Raw genomic sequence first — 17,526 nt, forward strand, 5'->3', positions numbered from 1 at the left:
AATCGTGGAATCTTTTCCTTCTTCTACTTCTTCTTCTTTTCTTCTTCTTCTCGATATCTACATTTACTTATTTCTTAAACCAATTTGAAGTAATCAAAGTGTGGATATCAAATACGTGTGTCAATGCCATTTCAATATTTAATATATGATTGATTGCAAACATTTCACATTGTCATTAATTTACTATCAACATTTAAATACTTTCTTGTTCTGGTTGGTTATTTTAACTAATTGTAACTTTTGTTTTTATATAAGGGATAATTTCATTGACCTCCCTTGAGGTTTCGAAAATAACACTGACCTCCCCTCAACTGATTTTGGGACCCATTGCTGATGTAACCTGGAATGAATTTGCTACTTTGCCCTTATGCATAAAAGGGTGATGAGAAACCAATTTCAGGAAAAATATAATTAGGTCATTAAATAAATGAACTAATTAAATGATATTAACTGTAGTTCTATCTCTAATAAGCCAATGTAACTACACTTAAGAAATGACACTAATTGATGCACCAATATGGAGCCATTTTTTGTGATTGGACATGACTTTAGAGAGCAACACAAGGATAGTATTATACGAAAACTTGGCGAAGATGGAAAAATGGAGGGAAAAGAAGGAAAAAAGCATAGCTCCCCTAAGGTTAAAATATGCTGATTTGCATTAAGATTATTGACATGCTACCCACTCATGCTTTTGTATATGGTTGGCATTAGTGACAAACAATCAATGGTCATGAAATTTGGCTTTGCAATCCTCACCATCTGCCTCATTCATCTGGGGCAGATGGTGTTTGAAACTATATTGGATTGCATCTATAGTTATGTAATACTATAACTGCTACAATTATAGCAATTTTGAACTAATGTCAAGTGACTTTTGTTGCCTTACTAACTAGTTCAACTAATAAGTTGTTGCTTATTATCTCTTAGTAAAGTTACAGTAGTAGTCATCTAACAATAGTCGTACATTTCTTCCAAATACAATCCAACTGACAAGTATTACTGGTTTACTTCTTACATAATCAGAAAAGATTTAAAATGGTTGGTACAATGTCGTGACACTTTTATATTTGTTACAAGAGTTTATCCAATTGATTTTATATTTTGGATGAATATAGATACAACACCTAGTATGATATTTATGATGAGTATCATGTTAACTATGGCCTTTGGTTGGTCTAGCCTTGCCACTTTTTATTACCTCAAAATTAGATAATCACACTAAAAATAAATTATTTCTTGAGTTGCTTGAGCCGTTTATATGCTTTTGAAAGAAACTTAAAATATGGCCATTGCACTAGCCATTTGTGCAAACTGAAGCTTCAAGTTGTTGTTACTGCACTTTTCCTAATTGCTATGACACCTACTAGAATTTACTAATTATGTTTGTCTTTTAATAGTTTTCATTATTTACTAATACAAGTTGTGGATAAGCAAAAAGGGCATATGTGGAACACAAATATCATCTCACTCCTCAAAATATTTTTTTAATGCTCATTTTCCTGACATGGGCTGATCATGTTACTACAACTATAAGTTCAGGGGAGGTTTATGTCATTTTCAAAACCTTAGGGGAGGTCAATGAAATTGTTGGAAACCTCAGGGGATGTTTCTGAAATTATCCCTTTATATAATCAGTCTCTTTTGATGTTTTCGTTTGTTTGATTTTGTATTTGGATTATGGAGTTTTTAATAGACAAAAAAAGTTAAAATCTAAAATCTATCAAAAAGTAGCTTTTGGTGATTCTTGTTATTCTCTGTTTATTTTCCATAATCACACATTTTTTAAAATCTAAAGTAAAATGCTAAAAACATCACTCACCAGAGGCCACTTATTTCATAATAAATAAAATAATACTTAGTATGTTGGTTTCATTTGCATGTGTTTCTCAATTATTTTTTTTAATTTTTCTAACCATGTTTTTATTTTACAAACAGCACATTCTAAAAAAAATGCTATAATATTATAGCAAAAAAATTAAATAATTTTTAATCCAAATAGACCCACTAGTTTCACTATCTTCACATCAAAATAGAACAGAAAAAAAAGAAAATATTTTTCCTTTTGAAAATCTAAAGTAAAATGCTAAAAACATCACTCACCAGAGGCCATTTATTTCATAATAAATAAAATAATACTCACTATGTTGGTATTTATTGCATGTGTTTCTCAGTTTTTTTTTAATTTTTCTAATCATGTTTTTATCTTACAAACAGCACATTCTAAAAAATGCTATAATATTATCGCAGAAAAAATTAAATAATTTTTAATCCAAATGAACCCACTATTATCACAATCTTCACATCAAAATAGAAAGAGAAAAAAAGAAAATATATTTCCTTTTCCATTTCGATTATATTTACCTCCTAAGTTTGTTTTCTATAAATACTGGAGTCCTAGAACCGGGAGACAGCCACAGCATCAAAACTTACAAAGACAGAGTAAAGCAGAGACAGGGAGAGGATTGAGGAGGATGGCAGCAACAACAACAAGAGCAAAGCCTGAGGCACCAAAGATAGTGTGGAATGAGAAAGACCGAAAATTTGAGACAGAGGATAAAGAAGCATACTTGCAGTACCAGCTCAGAAATGGGGGAAAAGTTATGGACATCATCCATACTTATGTTCCTTCTAGCAAGAGGGGTTTAGGCCTTGCTGGCCACCTCTGTGTGGCTGCTTTCTCTCATGCTCAATCCAATTCTCTTTCAGTCATTCCCACCTGCTCTTATGTCTCCGTAAGCCCACCTCTTTTATTTTATTTTTGGCCACCGCTTCTGTCCTCCAATTTGTGCATGTTTTCTTTAGTTTTAATGGAATTTTTTTTTGGAAAAAATGTTTGTGGAATTTGGGATGAATTTCTGTGGTTGTATTGAATTTAGGCAAAGTTCTGATGACTCTTTTCTGGGGTTTTCTAATTTTTCTTGTATGTGTTGTTGATATTTTTTTTTATCGACTTCTTTTTGGGTTTTGCATATTGCTGCTGTTTGAAATTTTTATCAAGATAGGTTTTTTATTCGTCGTTATTCTTTGGGAATGGGGGTGAGGGTCAAGAAATGCTATGTCATATTAACTGATAATTTTGTTAATCTTTTTTCCTGTAGAATTCTCAATATTTGGTAATTTTTGTTTATTTTGAATAGGTGTTTTCCATTCTCTCTTAAGTTATTCATATCCGGATATTTGCAACAATGTTTTCCCCTTCTCATCCCAGTATTTATTTCATGGCTGGAATCTGGAATTAATTGGTTTTGTGTGGATACATGGTGTTTGTTCTTGACTGGTGAATGATAAGCACAATGGTATATGAGTATGTGTATTAGCTGTGAACTTTAAGGTTTTCACATGTAAAGGTCAAAAGTGTTTAAAAGTGTGGGTAAATGCATGGTTTAAATAAGAAATTCTGAACTGAGATTAAACGAAGATGACAGAAAGATTGAGAAGATGAATTGAATTGTGATTAATAAGAAAGTTCAATGGAAAGAGAAAATTCTTGATTGTCTTCAGCAAAATCTTTCAGATATCTAGCCGCTATTACACTTTCTTTTTATTACTCAGTACCTATTGCAAATGCCTAATGTAGAGATATTGCAGTTGACAAGTTAGATGTGCTTCTGGAATTATGAACTTAGATGAGGTAAAAAATGGAAATAAAATAATGCCTTGTAGGAATCAAAACATGGCATGACTCTGGTAAACTCTTTTGAAGTGAAGAATTTGGACACATTTTTAATCTATCATTTTTTGATGGCAATAAAGATGCACAATGAAAAACCTTTTGAACTATTGTTGCTTCTGATGCACAAGTAGATGTAGAATGTGAATGAATTAGATGCAGAACTTTTCTAAATAACAAAATTGAAAATATGGAGAAGATGTAGGTCTTTTTTCTAAAGTAGCAATGAGAAACATGAGTATAGAAACATGGAATGGAGGCCATTTTTTCTGAAGTCGCATGAGAAACAGGTGTATATAGACAGGTGAAGAAAATTATGCAGAAATGAGGGATGGAGGTCCTTTTTTTTTTTTTTTTGTCTGAAGTAGCAATGAGAAACAGGTGTAGAGAAAGAGGCACTCAAGGGAAGACTACAAAAGAAATTGTAGTTTCATGTCTTGACACCAGCTAACAGATAAAATTTGTATGAAATATTTCAACTTTAAAGACCAGGTCAAAGTTGATGGTCCTTTAGAGAATAAAACATGTTTGATGACACTGGAGGGAATAAATCAATCACTCACATGTAGAAGAATCTGTTATTCTGCAAAATTTTCACTTAATGATCTTTTACGACTAGAGAAAATCTTAATGATAAGTTATTTTTTAATAACTGCGTGCATTTTTGCTTACTGCTATCCAGTGTAAATTTTGCAAGATATGCTTTGGCTGGTATCCCATGAGGAATAATACATGACAACCAGTCTTCACACTGTTTTGGAACTGCAACTCTATAGCTGCTATTATCTTCAAACCAAAAGGAAATTATGTCTTGTGAATTGAACTATATTTTTTGGGGGTGGGGGGGGGGGGTTGTTGATAAATTGGGTGGTGATCATAAATACTTGTGGTTGTTGTTTAGAAGTCATCTCAAATAGATTAACTCTCACATATAAAAGTTGTATACTACTGTTGCACTGTCATAAGGAATTTAAGAAGCAAGCAGAAACAATTTTCTTAATAGTTATAAACCATGGCACAGGTTAGCTGCTTTGTTTCAAGTTTTAGAATGGGAAGTAGCATTGTAAAGGGACATTGTGATGGTGTATATTACTAAAGGAGCATGCCCTACTGATTCATTGCCATGAGAATTGCTTCATCAGCTTAGTTCTTGGACCTTCAACAGAGAGGGTATAAAGACTTGTATAGTCTATTTGACATCCGGTTGGATAGATAGTAGTCTTCTACAGTAATCTGGTCTGACTGTTCTATCTTTGCAATTTCCTGGAGTGAATTTGTCATTTGCTCTTCTGATCTTGATTTTCTGCTTCTTCCAGACTGAAATGTACTTCGGGCCTCAGTGTTTTTCATTTTTCCGGAAAACAGCCAGATTTTCTTTCTTTCATGATATATGCCAAGCATTTAGTTACTTGCTGGGATACTCACTACTCTATCCTGGTTTTACCTGGCAGGATACTTTCCTTCCCCGAAACTCATCATGGGATTCTGTTGTGTACAAAGAAGAGCTCAAGTCTTCTATATGAAGTTGATGCTACGGTGAAAAATCACCTACTTGATCTTTCAAAGAAAACTTGAAATAAAATTGTCATACTTCTATCAGCTTATAGCTCTTTTTCCTGGCATACAGTCAACGTCCTATATATTGAATGTTATACTGCTTTACCTCTTTTCAGCAGAAGTTCTTCAGCAGTTTCTTCAGTCATACTGTTCTTGCTGTGATGATTGTTTCACCTTTCCATTCCCACGACAGAACAAGTTCACTGCTTCAGTTGCAGTGAGCAGTTTTAGATGTTGTTAGTGCAGCAACTGAATTATGGAATCTCTCTCTCTCTCTCTCTCTAAAATGTTTAATTTCTTCTTTTCTTTTTGAAAACTGTTTTAAATTACAGAAAGTTGAGATGTCTAATCAGGTAAAGAGTAAAATTGTGCAAAACATCTTAATCTCTGGAATAATCTGTGAATGTTGTATAACACCTGAGTTTTGCTGTTTGATACAAGTTCATAAGGTTATTAAGAGTTGAAACTCGAAAGAGAACTTTTGAACTATGCATTAGTAGTGTTAATCGTAACTTAATGAAGCTTGAGGTATTGTTTGATAGCTCATTTCGGCACTTAAACTTAATGGATTTGGACCTTAACATATTCAGACGCGTTTGATAACCAAAAATTAAATATCTGAATTAATTAAGTGGCACTGAATTTCTTCAGCAAAATTTGCTCCCAAAATTAAGTGATAAGCTATTTACTTATCAATGAATGTGATATACACTTAAATATATTCGATTTAATATTTAACAATTCAGTAACTTAATGGATTTAAATTTTATATTTCAGATATCAAACTTCAGTTCTATCAAACGCATCCTAAGACTTCTATGCAATTATGTGATAAATGTTAGGGGTGGCAATTTTCGACACGACCTGAAAACACGACACGAACCTAACACGAAATTAATGGGTTTGGGTTGAGGTTTCGGGAATTCGGGTCAGAATCGGGTTGGACCCGATGAACCCGAAAAGAAAACAGATCGATTTCGGGTCAACCCGTGGTGACCTGATATGACCCGTTATGATCCGTTTACGAATTAAAAATAATTTAATAAACATAAAAATAATTTTATCTAACTAAACTAAGTTATTCTTTTTTTCAAAGGCATTAATTACTTAATCCTAAATGAATTTATTTAATTTGTGTGAAGTTGAAATTATTATATTTAGACAAATAATATATTATATTATATTTTACTTTTATACTGTTTTAATTTATTTTATATTTTGTTTGGGATAAAACACTTTTACGGTGTTTAATTTATTTTAGATTTGGTTTGGAATTATTTATTTAAATTTTTATTACTTGATTATGTAATTAGTTTTGTGAGAAATTGATTTTATTAGAAATTACAGTGATAAATTAATAAATTAAAATTAAGTTTCGGGTCATTTCGGGTCGACCCGCCAACCCGTTAACCTGAAATTTTCGGGTTCGGATCAGCATACCTGACCCGCCACGGGTTGGCGGGTCGGGTTCGGGTCAACAGATTTTCTGACGGGTTGATCCGAACCCGACCCGCCAACCTGATTTGGACCCGAATTGCCACCCCTAATAAATGTAAGTCTACCGAATATTGCACAGTAATGTTTATTTGATTAAAACAGTAAGAAGGGGGAAAAAATCAACGAGGAGAAAAGAGAGGAAAGATTTCGTAATTGTTAATGCTACGATCTCTCTGAAACCTCATTTGAAGGTATTGTCCATTTTGGCCCAATGGACTTCACTGCTCTGTCCTTTAAAAGGCACGTCACTTGGTAGGGAACGATTTTTAATTTAAGTTAGATTCTTTCTTAATTGTCAACCGATCTAGAGGATCTTTGGTCCTCCTCTTTATATATCACCATAAACCCTTTCATAAGTGATGCTTGGATCGGGTGTCCAACATTCTTATTTCAAAATTCACTACTTTGAATTGGGTTTTTTTTTTTTTTATCAATCGTCATTTATCTATCTTACACCTATTTCTAGTCCTCTTCTAGCCTATTTTAGAGGGGAGGATTCAACTGAACCTACAATGGAATTAATGGGGACTGAATTACCTTTAGATCAACGAAGAATCGGGATTGATTTGAATGGGCTATTTTCAACTTTATTTTGGAATCATCATTGCCCCCTGTAGCTGTAAGGGATGCTTGGACCGAATGTCTAAGGTTGTTATCTTGAGCTTACTACTTTTGAGTTCAAGTTTTACTCTCGGGACGGTGGATTTGAACCGGAGTTCAACTCTACTGTTTTTACCTTCTTTTTGAAGCTCAGTTTCGCCTCTCCGTAGGAATAGCTTTCTTTCTCTACTACTTACTATTACTGCAACTATTACTAGTACTGCTGCTACCCCAACTTCTACCAGAAGAGGAAATAGTGAGTTAAAAGAAAATTGCACCACTACAACTACTTGAAAAAATGCCGCAAGAAAGCAAAGAAAATGAGTCCTACTAGTTGAAGAAATTCATGAGATAGTTTTACTACCTTGAACATTCAAGAAAGAAACTGTTCTTACAACTAGAATATCCATGCAGATTCAAGAAGATAGGAACTCAAGAAAGAATCTCAAGACTGGAACAAGGTGGAACTTAGCTCACTTATTAGAGATGGGAGTTTAAAAAAGAATTCAAGAAGAGAAAGAAGTTGAAGAAGCCCAAGTTCTCTTCCAAGAACTTGAGGGTGGTTCACCTTTGGAAATCCCAAGTCAGCTACTACTACATCATCAAGGGAGGAAGTCCAAATTCTTAAAGAAACAAAAAATATCACCTCAATTAAACAAAAGGTACATCCTACTCAATAGAAAGAAAAAAAAATTGAAGTTACCTTATTAACAATAATGCCTGATATCAAAATCTTGCTAAGTATAAACCACATCATGAGTCCCCCCACCAGATGCTAGAGGCAGACCTTTAAGTTATGAGCTAGACTCTCTCGCATAACCATCAACCAATGTGATATCTTTGATCCTCCTCCTCACATCACCAGTAATCAAAGCACCTCTTTTACGCGATGTATATTCACAAGTGCCGAGGGTAATAGTCAATCTATAACATATCTCAAAGTATATATCAAGATGTATTTCTACCAAAAACCATGTCAAATTCGTAATATCTTCTTGTTAATTATGATGTGCACAAGGCTCCTGGAGAACAATGTAAAGTACTATAGTAAAATTTCAGTGATTTCACTATCAGAACATACACTTTTTAAGGTTTCATAACCATGATGCATCAGCATCCATTGCCAGGAGTTTCACTATTGTAAACTTTAGTAATTGTTGAAAACTAGGAAATTGATCTCCTGAATCCAACAATTTCAGTTAACAAATATCCTACAGAAAGACGATAACAATATAGTAGGGCATACTTTGACAACTATTACTTCTTCATTCACAACCAGTATTGTTATTCAGTTTGTAACTACAATACAGTTCTGAAAAAAATGTAAAAGAAGACAGAGCCTTGAAGATCTTGGACTGTGTCACAAGATTATAGTGGCTTGTTTAATAAATATAAAGAGAGATTCACACCACACTCCTCTTCACTGCAGCTTATCATTACGGTTGGAAAAGAAATAATAACACTAACATATTTACATGGTCTGTTCACCGGCATTCTTCTGATGATCAGCCCGGTACATAATAGTCCATCCTTTCCACCGGCAGGTTAAGAACTGATGTTTCCACCTATCCCAGAAAGTAGACAACACACTATTATGATAGAACAACATTTGTAAGATAACCCAAAATAAAAGAAAAAAAAAACATATTAACAAGCCCAAAAAAAGGTCATGAAAATAGATACTTAAGCCGAACAAATCTCATGAAAGATCATACTCCATGCCCATTATATCTACCAATTACCAAGTGCAAACGTACCTAAGAATAAGCATTTACCTTAGAACTTCTAATATTGGAATAACAGATCCTGCCCATTCCATTTAGTGAACCAACAATGTTGTCTTGGAATTATTTAAGCGCGAGAATTCATTGCAATTCTCAGGGTAAAGGAAATTTAGCTTCTTCCACAACACCTAGAGTGCTTTTATTTTTAATGCTCCAGTTATGCATTTAACAAGATCTCAGGTAACAAATGCATCAGTTGATCACAAAGATGACCAAGATGTTATTTTGGAGACATCCAAGCAAGCAGTAAAAAACAATGTAACATGCAGAAAAGAGAAACTTATACGTCAGAATGATACAATTTGCATATAATCATGAATAGTCCACCATTGAGAATGACAAAGCATGGAAAAAAATTGTATTCTAGTTGTGACAAAAAATAATAAAAAAAGAAGCTTACCTCCTCAAATGGAATGAAGACGAAAGGTGTCAGACCTCTCTTGTGTGTAATTGCTGGAACGTCTGGGTTATGTGTCTCATCTTCCTCCCACCTTTCAACAACGCCAAGAATGTCTTCATCAGGGCCAGTAACCTCAGTATCACTTACGCCACTGGTAACAAGTGCAAGTAAATCCATCCGATTATTAGCACCTGCTATCGTTCCCCTTAACCTATTCATCAACACATAAGAATGTAAAGAAAAAATGAAACATCTGTGTTTGAGACCATCTAGGTTACCCCAAAAAAAAAAAAAGAAAACTTTCATACAAGTATATCCTTAATCTTAACCACCAGGAATTTCCGTTGCAGATGGAATTTCCATTGGAGATCTTTTTAAAGCCCTAACAATCCCTCTCACAACTCTACCAGCAGTGACTACCTTTTTGGCAATAACTCTAGGCACCTTTGTGGAAGTTAGACACACACACAGATATACAGAAAAGACACACACTTGCTAATCTCCACCATTTTCTCTCTTAGAAAATATAATAAGAAACTCTGACCTTATACCAGTTCCTTCCATTTCTCACATGACTTCGTAGAGTTACTAATCATATTCCTTATCATCAGAAAGATGACAAGTAACACCTTTCGTTCACAGAAATTGAAGTAGAGTTCAACAAGTACCTCAACCGAATTCTCCACACAGTAGGGCGCAAACCAGGATACAGAAAAGCAGCTTCAACCTGTGAATGCAGCAGTAAAGATGAACTTCAAAATCGGAATGAAATGAAATAAAACAAGCAACAAACTGTTGAACAAACAAATTCCAGTTTTGAACAGGAAGAGCAACTTGCACAGAATGAGAATGTCACATAACATAAATTAGGAAACGCATGAGATAATTAGTATTAGAACATAAAGAAACCAGCAAATTTAAGCAATTGACCTTGTCCTCCGACAATGTATAATGACCACCAAATACACAATCGCCTTTTGTAGCACGGAAGTTCATGTATTTTGCCACTTCCTTCACTTTCTGTGATGAATTCTGATAGTCCAAAAGAGAAAAAGAAACATAATCAGCCAGAATATAGGAAGAAGATTTTATAGGGTACCAAAAAGCACTAAGGTAGCAAATGAAATAACCTTGTACAGAAATCTGCCTGAAGGATAAAATCTCAAGTAACGGTAATAGCACACCTGCATTGAATAACAGAACCAGAGTTTTAGAAATGGTGGTGAATCAACCACTAAGCATAGAAATGGCAAGAGAGGGAAGCAAGGACCCAATAAATAATTGATTTAAAGCAATTCAAATAGTAAGTTCACCATGAATATAAGATGATAAGCTCATTACTCCGAAGACCCATTGCACATAGCAATTCAAATAATTGACTTAAGTTCTTGTCGAAGTAAGCGAATGGTAAGTTCACCATGAATATAAGATGATAAGCCCCTTGTGCATATGAGCAGTCAATTTGATTTGAGAGACATAATATTTAACTCCCAAAAGATAAATTCAAGGACTAGAAGCTCACGCTCCAAGTTTCAGAAAACAAAGGTCAAGACAAATAAGCCAGAGAGGCTTCAATAATCTTACTTCTAGAGTAGTCTAACTACCCAATATATAGAAATGACTTAAATTTGTCAATTCTAGAATACAAGAGGCACTTTTCAAACCTTAAAAAAATTTCATTCAAGATAAGATCCTGTAATGGACTGGTACTATAATAATCTGCAAGGGACACCATGAGTGCAATCATAATTTCTCCAGTATCACTGGAGATGTCTTGCAACAGAAACATAAAGTTCAACATAATCATCACTTGAATCATAGTACTTCAAGATCTTCTTCAAGCCCAACCATGAACTACAACATTTTTATTTATTATTTTTGTTCATTTGTTTATTTATTCTTTTATGAGGAGGAAAAAAGTTATTGAGGCTCTAAGGAACCTATATAGGAAGACATCTCTCTGCTTGGGGCAATGAATAAAAAATTAGTTAATGTCTTGGATAACATTCCTTAATCCAAAAGTAAGGAGTTTTCAAAATAACAGTTTTCAGTTCTACTATAATACTCTCAGCCACAGCAAAATCCCACTTATTCCTCTCTACAAAATGACCAAAGTGCACAACGGTGCAGCAACTCAAATTTTAGCCCTTTTTTTCTTGTTGCTGTAACACCACCATCTTAAGTGAGTCAATTTTGATAAGAGTCCAAGGTAGGCAACACCATTCACAACTTGAAAGTCATACATTTCCCACAAAGACTCCTTTCAATAAACATAAATAATATTCTGTATGCGCAAAGGAATAAACATACAATGTGAACTGGCTTGGTAATCTTCCATTCAGCAGCCCCAGCACGAATATAGGTATTTCTACTGACATACAGACCTGTAAATGTAAGTGGATCAGTAGTTGTAGCCAGGCCAAAATAAAATAAAATAAAATAAAAATTTGAATAACTAAAAGAAGAAAACCTACTGTTTGAATGCACGGAGACACAGAAAGCAGAACTGAAATAATGACAATTCAACTTCATGGAACACCATGACAAACAACCAAGGAATCATTTTAAGTTCCTCAACCATCAAGAGGAAAGTAGTCTCCAACTAGAGAGTTAAAAATCTCAGAATTTTCACTCAACGCTAGACTCTTGACAAAATTCTTGAACACCAATATGTTACTTGCATGTACTTAATCATCATCTCCTTGGTTTATTTATTTATTCTTGTGGGAAGTGAAGTTGAAGCCTTGCATGTCCATCATCAAGTCTTGGGGTCGTGTATTTATTCTTTTCATTTTGGAGGAATAGAGGTGAAGGACTGATAAGTCAACTACCATAACAATAATGTGATAAATAAATGTAACCTAGAAATTCTGATAAATAAATGACTGTAGATTCCATATTTCTTCTCTTCTCCATCTTTTAGTAACTAGTTGATAAGAAAACACACCCCACACAGTTGGGGTTATTCATGAAGGATCCTTTCAACCACCATGCGGAAGACCCTGACATATTAATAGGACATGATTACACCACAATATTGTAAAAACTGCAATGAAGCATCAGAAAAAAGCAAGTATAACTAGATACTCCAAACATGGTAGACAGAGCCCAACATTTAAAAAGCAATCTTGACTAAATTAAATCAGATATAGGACCATAAGTTAGCACCAGATTTCATCAACTCAAACATGTGAATGGAAGATTTACTGATGCAATAACGTCAATGGCTTGACAAACAGCTTGCTTGGTCTAGAACATATATTAATGGATAGGGAACAATATATTTTACTGTTAGTAAAGCCTCCAGATTAAGTCAAAGAGAGAGAAAGTGGGCGGCTCCAATCTTACAGTAATGATCACACTAAGAATATTTAATTGAATTAACAGAGATGATGTATTTTTTTCCACTTCTGAAGCATGATACAATCAGGTAACCCACTTAAAAAGTATCAGGTGCTCTGAATAGCAACTAAGATTTTATAAGAATTGTGAAGAAAGTAACTGTTATCACTTTAACATTTATCTCAGGAACTAACATTTGTGGGCTCTATGGACTAACCACCACACTAGGAAAAGGACCATCTATGTAAGTGCCCAAAAGCGGTTAAGACAGCCATAATAACCAAATGAAAACAAACACGTTCTACAAGAGTAGCAATATATACACGTCATACCATCTGTTCTGACCCTGGGTCTTGATAGCCACATTCTTCTCCACGAGCCATCATATTTTGACTGAAGAATCTTATAATTTTCAGCTACTCCAGTAACCTTTGCAAGCACAAACCAAAACAAATTTCAAAATGAAAAGCCATAATTTAGAGAACTGATATAGGATCACTCAATGTCAACATATGGAGCTTTTACCTGCCAAGCCCTAAGGCACGCATTGCGCCAAAAAACTGGGTTACGAATGGTGTATCTCCACTTTCGACAAACACAAGCTGCCCTTCCTAGGGTGTATGGAGCCATTTTTGAAAAAATCTGCAGCATTGGAGAATTATTGGCATCTCTCAACATGATACATTTCAGTAAAACTGTCCTTGCATACAGATTTGAGAAACAAATACCCATCATATTTTACTTCACCAAAACAACTTTAGAAATTGAATGTGGTTATTTTCTTTCACAACCAGCAAGAGCAATTGGAAAAGACGGAATCAAAAGGAGAAAGCAAGAGATGAGCATTCAGTGAACAGTTCTATGGAAATACGATGGTTTGGACCAAAGGTTTTGTTTAGAGGATGGAAGAACAACAGAGGTGCTGGTCTCGAGTTCATGGAATGTAGAATACCTTAAATTTCTCTGACAGTCACGAGTTCGAATCAATTTTATACGTAATAGGTGTTTTAGAAATAAACTCTTGTGTAGTGCTGGGAGGTATGTCTTTCTTAAAGACTCACAGAAAATTAAAACTCTTGTTGAATTAAAACTTAATTTCAAGTTTGATTGGCCATTGCAATCCATCGTACATAGAATTGCAGCTCTTGAAAGCAAAGAACAGAAATATAATATGACTTCATTCCCAGCTCATTAACTCCTCCTATCCATGAGCAAACATGTAGAAGAAACCAAGTAAATCTCTACTGTAGTTGACAGAATGGTCTTACTCAAGGAAAGTAACTCTTGGAGAGGTCCCGCAGAACAAATTACTTCTAATGACTGAATACCAATGCCAATTTGACAACTACAAAGCAATGTAAGAAAATAGTATAATCATAAATTTTTTTCATTTCCCCAACCAAGAGGTTGGGAAAGCCGAAGTTTACAAAACTGCATCAATGTTTGAGTTCTTTTTGAGCATCAAACCATTGGTAGTCATTCATAAGATAATCTAGACAGATTTACTAGAATTTTTCCTTTTTCTTTTTCCCTTTTTCTGCTTACAAGTCTTACACCACAAAGCACCTTAAAATCCATTAATTAGTTCTGCCCATATCTAGAATCAGTTTTGTTGATATCATCATGCACCACTTTAGTAAGGGAGGTAAAGAATTCACCTCAACTTAAGTCCTGTTCTTTTGACCGAATAATACAAATTCTATTCAGGTACTTGATCAAAGTTTGACACTATGCAACTTTCAGTAAGAAAATGAGGGAGAGCTGCCTTGACAATCAACATGAAACTCAAGATCTTTTTGCTTGAAATACATATCTTTTGATTCAACCTCTAATTGGAACTCAAAGAATAATCAGATCCTAATTGACTGGAGAGTAAGGGAAACGCTATACACACGGAAAAAAATGGCATTAATGAAGAACAGTTAGAGGACCCTGACCCCAAGAAAAACAAAATCTTGATTATCAAATCATTTTTAAGTTGCAACCAGTGAAGTCCTCAATCAAGACAATAATCCTAGGACTAAAAGGTATAGCCAAAACCAGTTTTCTGGATAAGAAAAGGTCAGAATAAATCTAGCCAAAAAAAATGTGATTGCCTAAAAGTTTTTTTTTTTTTTTTTTTTGGGGTATATTGCAGTACTCCAGACACCTTTAACATGTAACCAAGTGACTGAGGCAACAGGCTTTCTATTTGCCTTCTTCCTTTCAACAAGCTACAAGATCCTGGAGAGATGCCAATTATTAATCATGTGAAGAGTGAAGGTAAACGCTTTTAGATTCTTTGACTAGAAAAATCCAAAACTCAAGATACTGTTTTGTCCAACCTTGGGAAGTACTAATGCAGGGTTGCATAAAGGACCAAGAAAGAATAAAATTTAAATAATTTTGAAATCCATTTGAGCTGTGACCCAAGCTCTTAGAGATGTTCTCAGATAGATTATAATTTTCATCAGATCAATAATAGTTTAAGGTAAAGTACAGCTCCTAAGATTCTTAGATTATCATTGGACTTGTTTATTTGTTGAGAGACGGTACAGTGCACAAGTTTATTCCTAAAGGATCAAGTTCTGATCATTTGATACGTCACACACTCCTCTTGCTCTCCAGTTTTAACTGTACCCATATCTGGTGTTTGTAACAGCAGACTCACCAAAAGATTCATTATCACCTAACTTCTTGGTGTCCTTACTCCTTAGGCCCGTTCCCTTAATATCATAACAGAAATAGAAGGACAGGAAGGAAAAATCAGTTCAACTCATCAAGATTTAAAATTTCTTTGCCGGAAAGGACTGCATACAAGCTGAGAGTTTCAAGCACAATACAGGCATGTGCCCTGAAACAATAAAGAAGAAGAAGATATAACCAACTCAAGAAAATCTAATGAAATTGCATATGCAAAACAGCAACAAGAAAATGAGACATCACTAAGGATAAAAAGTCAGTGATTAATACCTCAAAAATAAGCTCATCAGGCAAGGCACGGTGAATCAGTGCTGGATCAACTACTGGTTTACTGCTTGCGCTACCAAAAGGAGCCACCGGCCGAATGTTAACCCCATAAAGATCTGATAAAACAACCCAAAAGGTCAAAAAATTGAAAACAACAAACAATCTATAACACTACAAAGTACTTTCAGAAAATGACATGAACTATATCCAGACAACAACATAATAAATTGAGCACTACAGTGTTGCAAAATTACCAAGCCACGGCCTTTGTGTCACAAAAAATTGAGCAGCCCTCATTCTTGAAGCTGCTTCAAGCTCTGCTGCTACATTTGCATAATCTGAAAGGCATCAGTCATTATTGAGAATTAGCCAACCAAAACCAAAACCATGACATAAATCATTTAACCAATCGACATTTAACTAGAATTCTGCTCAGCTTCGTTAAGACTGTGCTTGTTTCCTTACAAGAATAAGGATTGGATTAAGTAAACATTACTACAGAATACCATTCCAGCGGGACCAAAACGCCGGTGGAGCCAAACAAGGGCAAAGTTTTGAACGAAGAAATTTTACACCAAAAAAACACACTGGCAATCCAGATGCAAAAATCAAATTTTAAATGCGGTTTTTCATTTCTTAATCTATCAAACACTACACCTAAACTAAAAGATTGAAACTTGACCACTTCCCAGAAATTCAAATTGCATTAAAACATAAAATTCACGAAAATTATACCAAAAAAATACTCAAAACGAAAGAAAAAAATTACCATATTTTCTACACTATTGATACTTAACTTTCCATAGCCACAAAAACCCATACGAAATTTATACCCAAAAAGAATTAAAAAAAAAATTCGAGCAGCCCATATGGCCAAGAAAAAAAGAGCCTATATCACAACTAAATCAGAAGAAAAAAAAAGTAGTAAGATACCATATGGAAAAAAATGTTGAAAATTCCTACAAAAGAACATGAGATCATACAAATTCTAAATGGAATGTTCTTTTTCATGCTTACCAGAAGTCATTTTGAGTTGTCCTGAGATGATTATGCCTGGCGGGTAATTCTCTTACTTTACCGGGGGAAATTAAGGAGAGGAAAAGGATGCATCGGATTAGAGAGGTTAATTAAACGGTTGATTTTTTCTGGTTCTTATGACCATTTGGCCAACGCCGACGGTCGGAAGATTCTACCCACCCAAGCAGATTTTTGTGGCCCCGCTGACGGTTCCTTCGTTTTCCTTTTTTTTACAGAAATGGTCCTTCACATTTTACGAAATTATTTTCAGCCTTACATTTGGAATGATACAATAGGTCCACATACACGTAGAATATACTTGTCATGGCTCAATCAGTCCTTTAACTTGTTTACTTAAACACATTTTTGTTCTTTATTTATTTTTGTGCCAATTTACATCTTAAACTTCATTATTTTCATAATGATTTGATCCTTTTCTAGTCATTTGCCTTGCTTTTTACAGTAATGGTCCTTTACATTTTATGAAATTGTTTTCAACCTTATGTTTGGAATGATACAGATAGGTCCATATGTATGTAGAATGTACTTGAAATGGTTTATCCAGTCCTTCAACTTGTATACTTTAATATTTTTTGTTCATTATATTTATTTTTGTGTCAATTTAGGTCTTATGCTTCAATATTTTCAAACCGATTTTATCCTTATCTAACTGAGTTGTGTGATTGATCAATCTTATTAATTTTTTT

The 17,526-nt window shown here is 34.3% G+C and overlaps 2 protein-coding genes across 2 annotated transcripts; one reads left to right on the forward strand and one right to left on the reverse strand.

The window, feature by feature from the left end:
* The first annotated feature begins 2,394 nt into the window (after positions 1-2,394).
* On the forward strand, positions 2,395-5,492 carry LOC113711909 (acetyltransferase At1g77540). Its single transcript, XM_027235147.2, has 3 exons — positions 2,395-2,735; positions 5,125-5,209; positions 5,347-5,492. Exons 1-2 carry the CDS (start codon positions 2,475-2,477, stop codon positions 5,194-5,196), a joined length of 333 nt encoding a protein of 110 aa, XP_027090948.1. The 5' UTR covers positions 2,395-2,474; the 3' UTR covers positions 5,197-5,209; positions 5,347-5,492.
* A 3,078-nt stretch (positions 5,493-8,570) lies between these two features.
* LOC113712920 (F-box protein 7) lies at positions 8,571-17,105 on the reverse strand. The gene is made up of 11 exons (XM_027236558.2): positions 16,820-17,105; positions 16,057-16,140; positions 15,806-15,918; positions 13,379-13,495; positions 13,186-13,282; positions 11,822-11,895; positions 10,642-10,695; positions 10,442-10,543; positions 10,180-10,238; positions 9,512-9,722; positions 8,571-8,892 (listed from the first exon to the last, which is right to left on the reverse strand). The coding sequence occupies exons 1-11, from the start codon at positions 16,827-16,829 to the stop codon at positions 8,833-8,835; spliced, it is 981 nt and encodes a 326-aa protein (XP_027092359.1). The 5' UTR covers positions 16,830-17,105; the 3' UTR covers positions 8,571-8,832.
* Between the last annotated feature and the right edge of the window lie 421 nt (positions 17,106-17,526).

The sequence above is a fragment of the Coffea arabica genome, chromosome 10e (assembly GCF_036785885.1).
Source record: "Coffea arabica cultivar ET-39 chromosome 10e, Coffea Arabica ET-39 HiFi, whole genome shotgun sequence".
NCBI classification, from domain to species: domain Eukaryota; kingdom Viridiplantae; phylum Streptophyta; class Magnoliopsida; order Gentianales; family Rubiaceae; genus Coffea; species Coffea arabica.

What these genes read in the sequence shown, in the direction of transcription:
- LOC113712920 (XM_027236558.2), bottom strand. An exon ending in CAGGCAGATTTCTGTACAAG is followed by an intron (nt 10,544 to 10,641) that starts GTTATTTCATTT and finishes TTGGACTATCAG; the next exon opens with AATTCATCACAGAAAGTGAA. An exon ending in GTGTGGAGAATTCGGTTGAG is followed by an intron (nt 9,723 to 10,179) that starts GTACTTGTTGAA and finishes GTTGATGAATAG; the next exon opens with GTTAAGGGGAACGATAGCAG.
- LOC113711909 (XM_027235147.2), top strand. Translation starts at nt 2,475, where the DNA reads ATGGCAGCAACAACAACAAGAGCAAAGCCTGAGGCACCAAAGATAGTG. An exon ending in CCACCTGCTCTTATGTCTCC is followed by an intron (nt 2,736 to 5,124) that starts GTAAGCCCACCT and finishes TTTACCTGGCAG; the next exon opens with GATACTTTCCTTCCCCGAAA.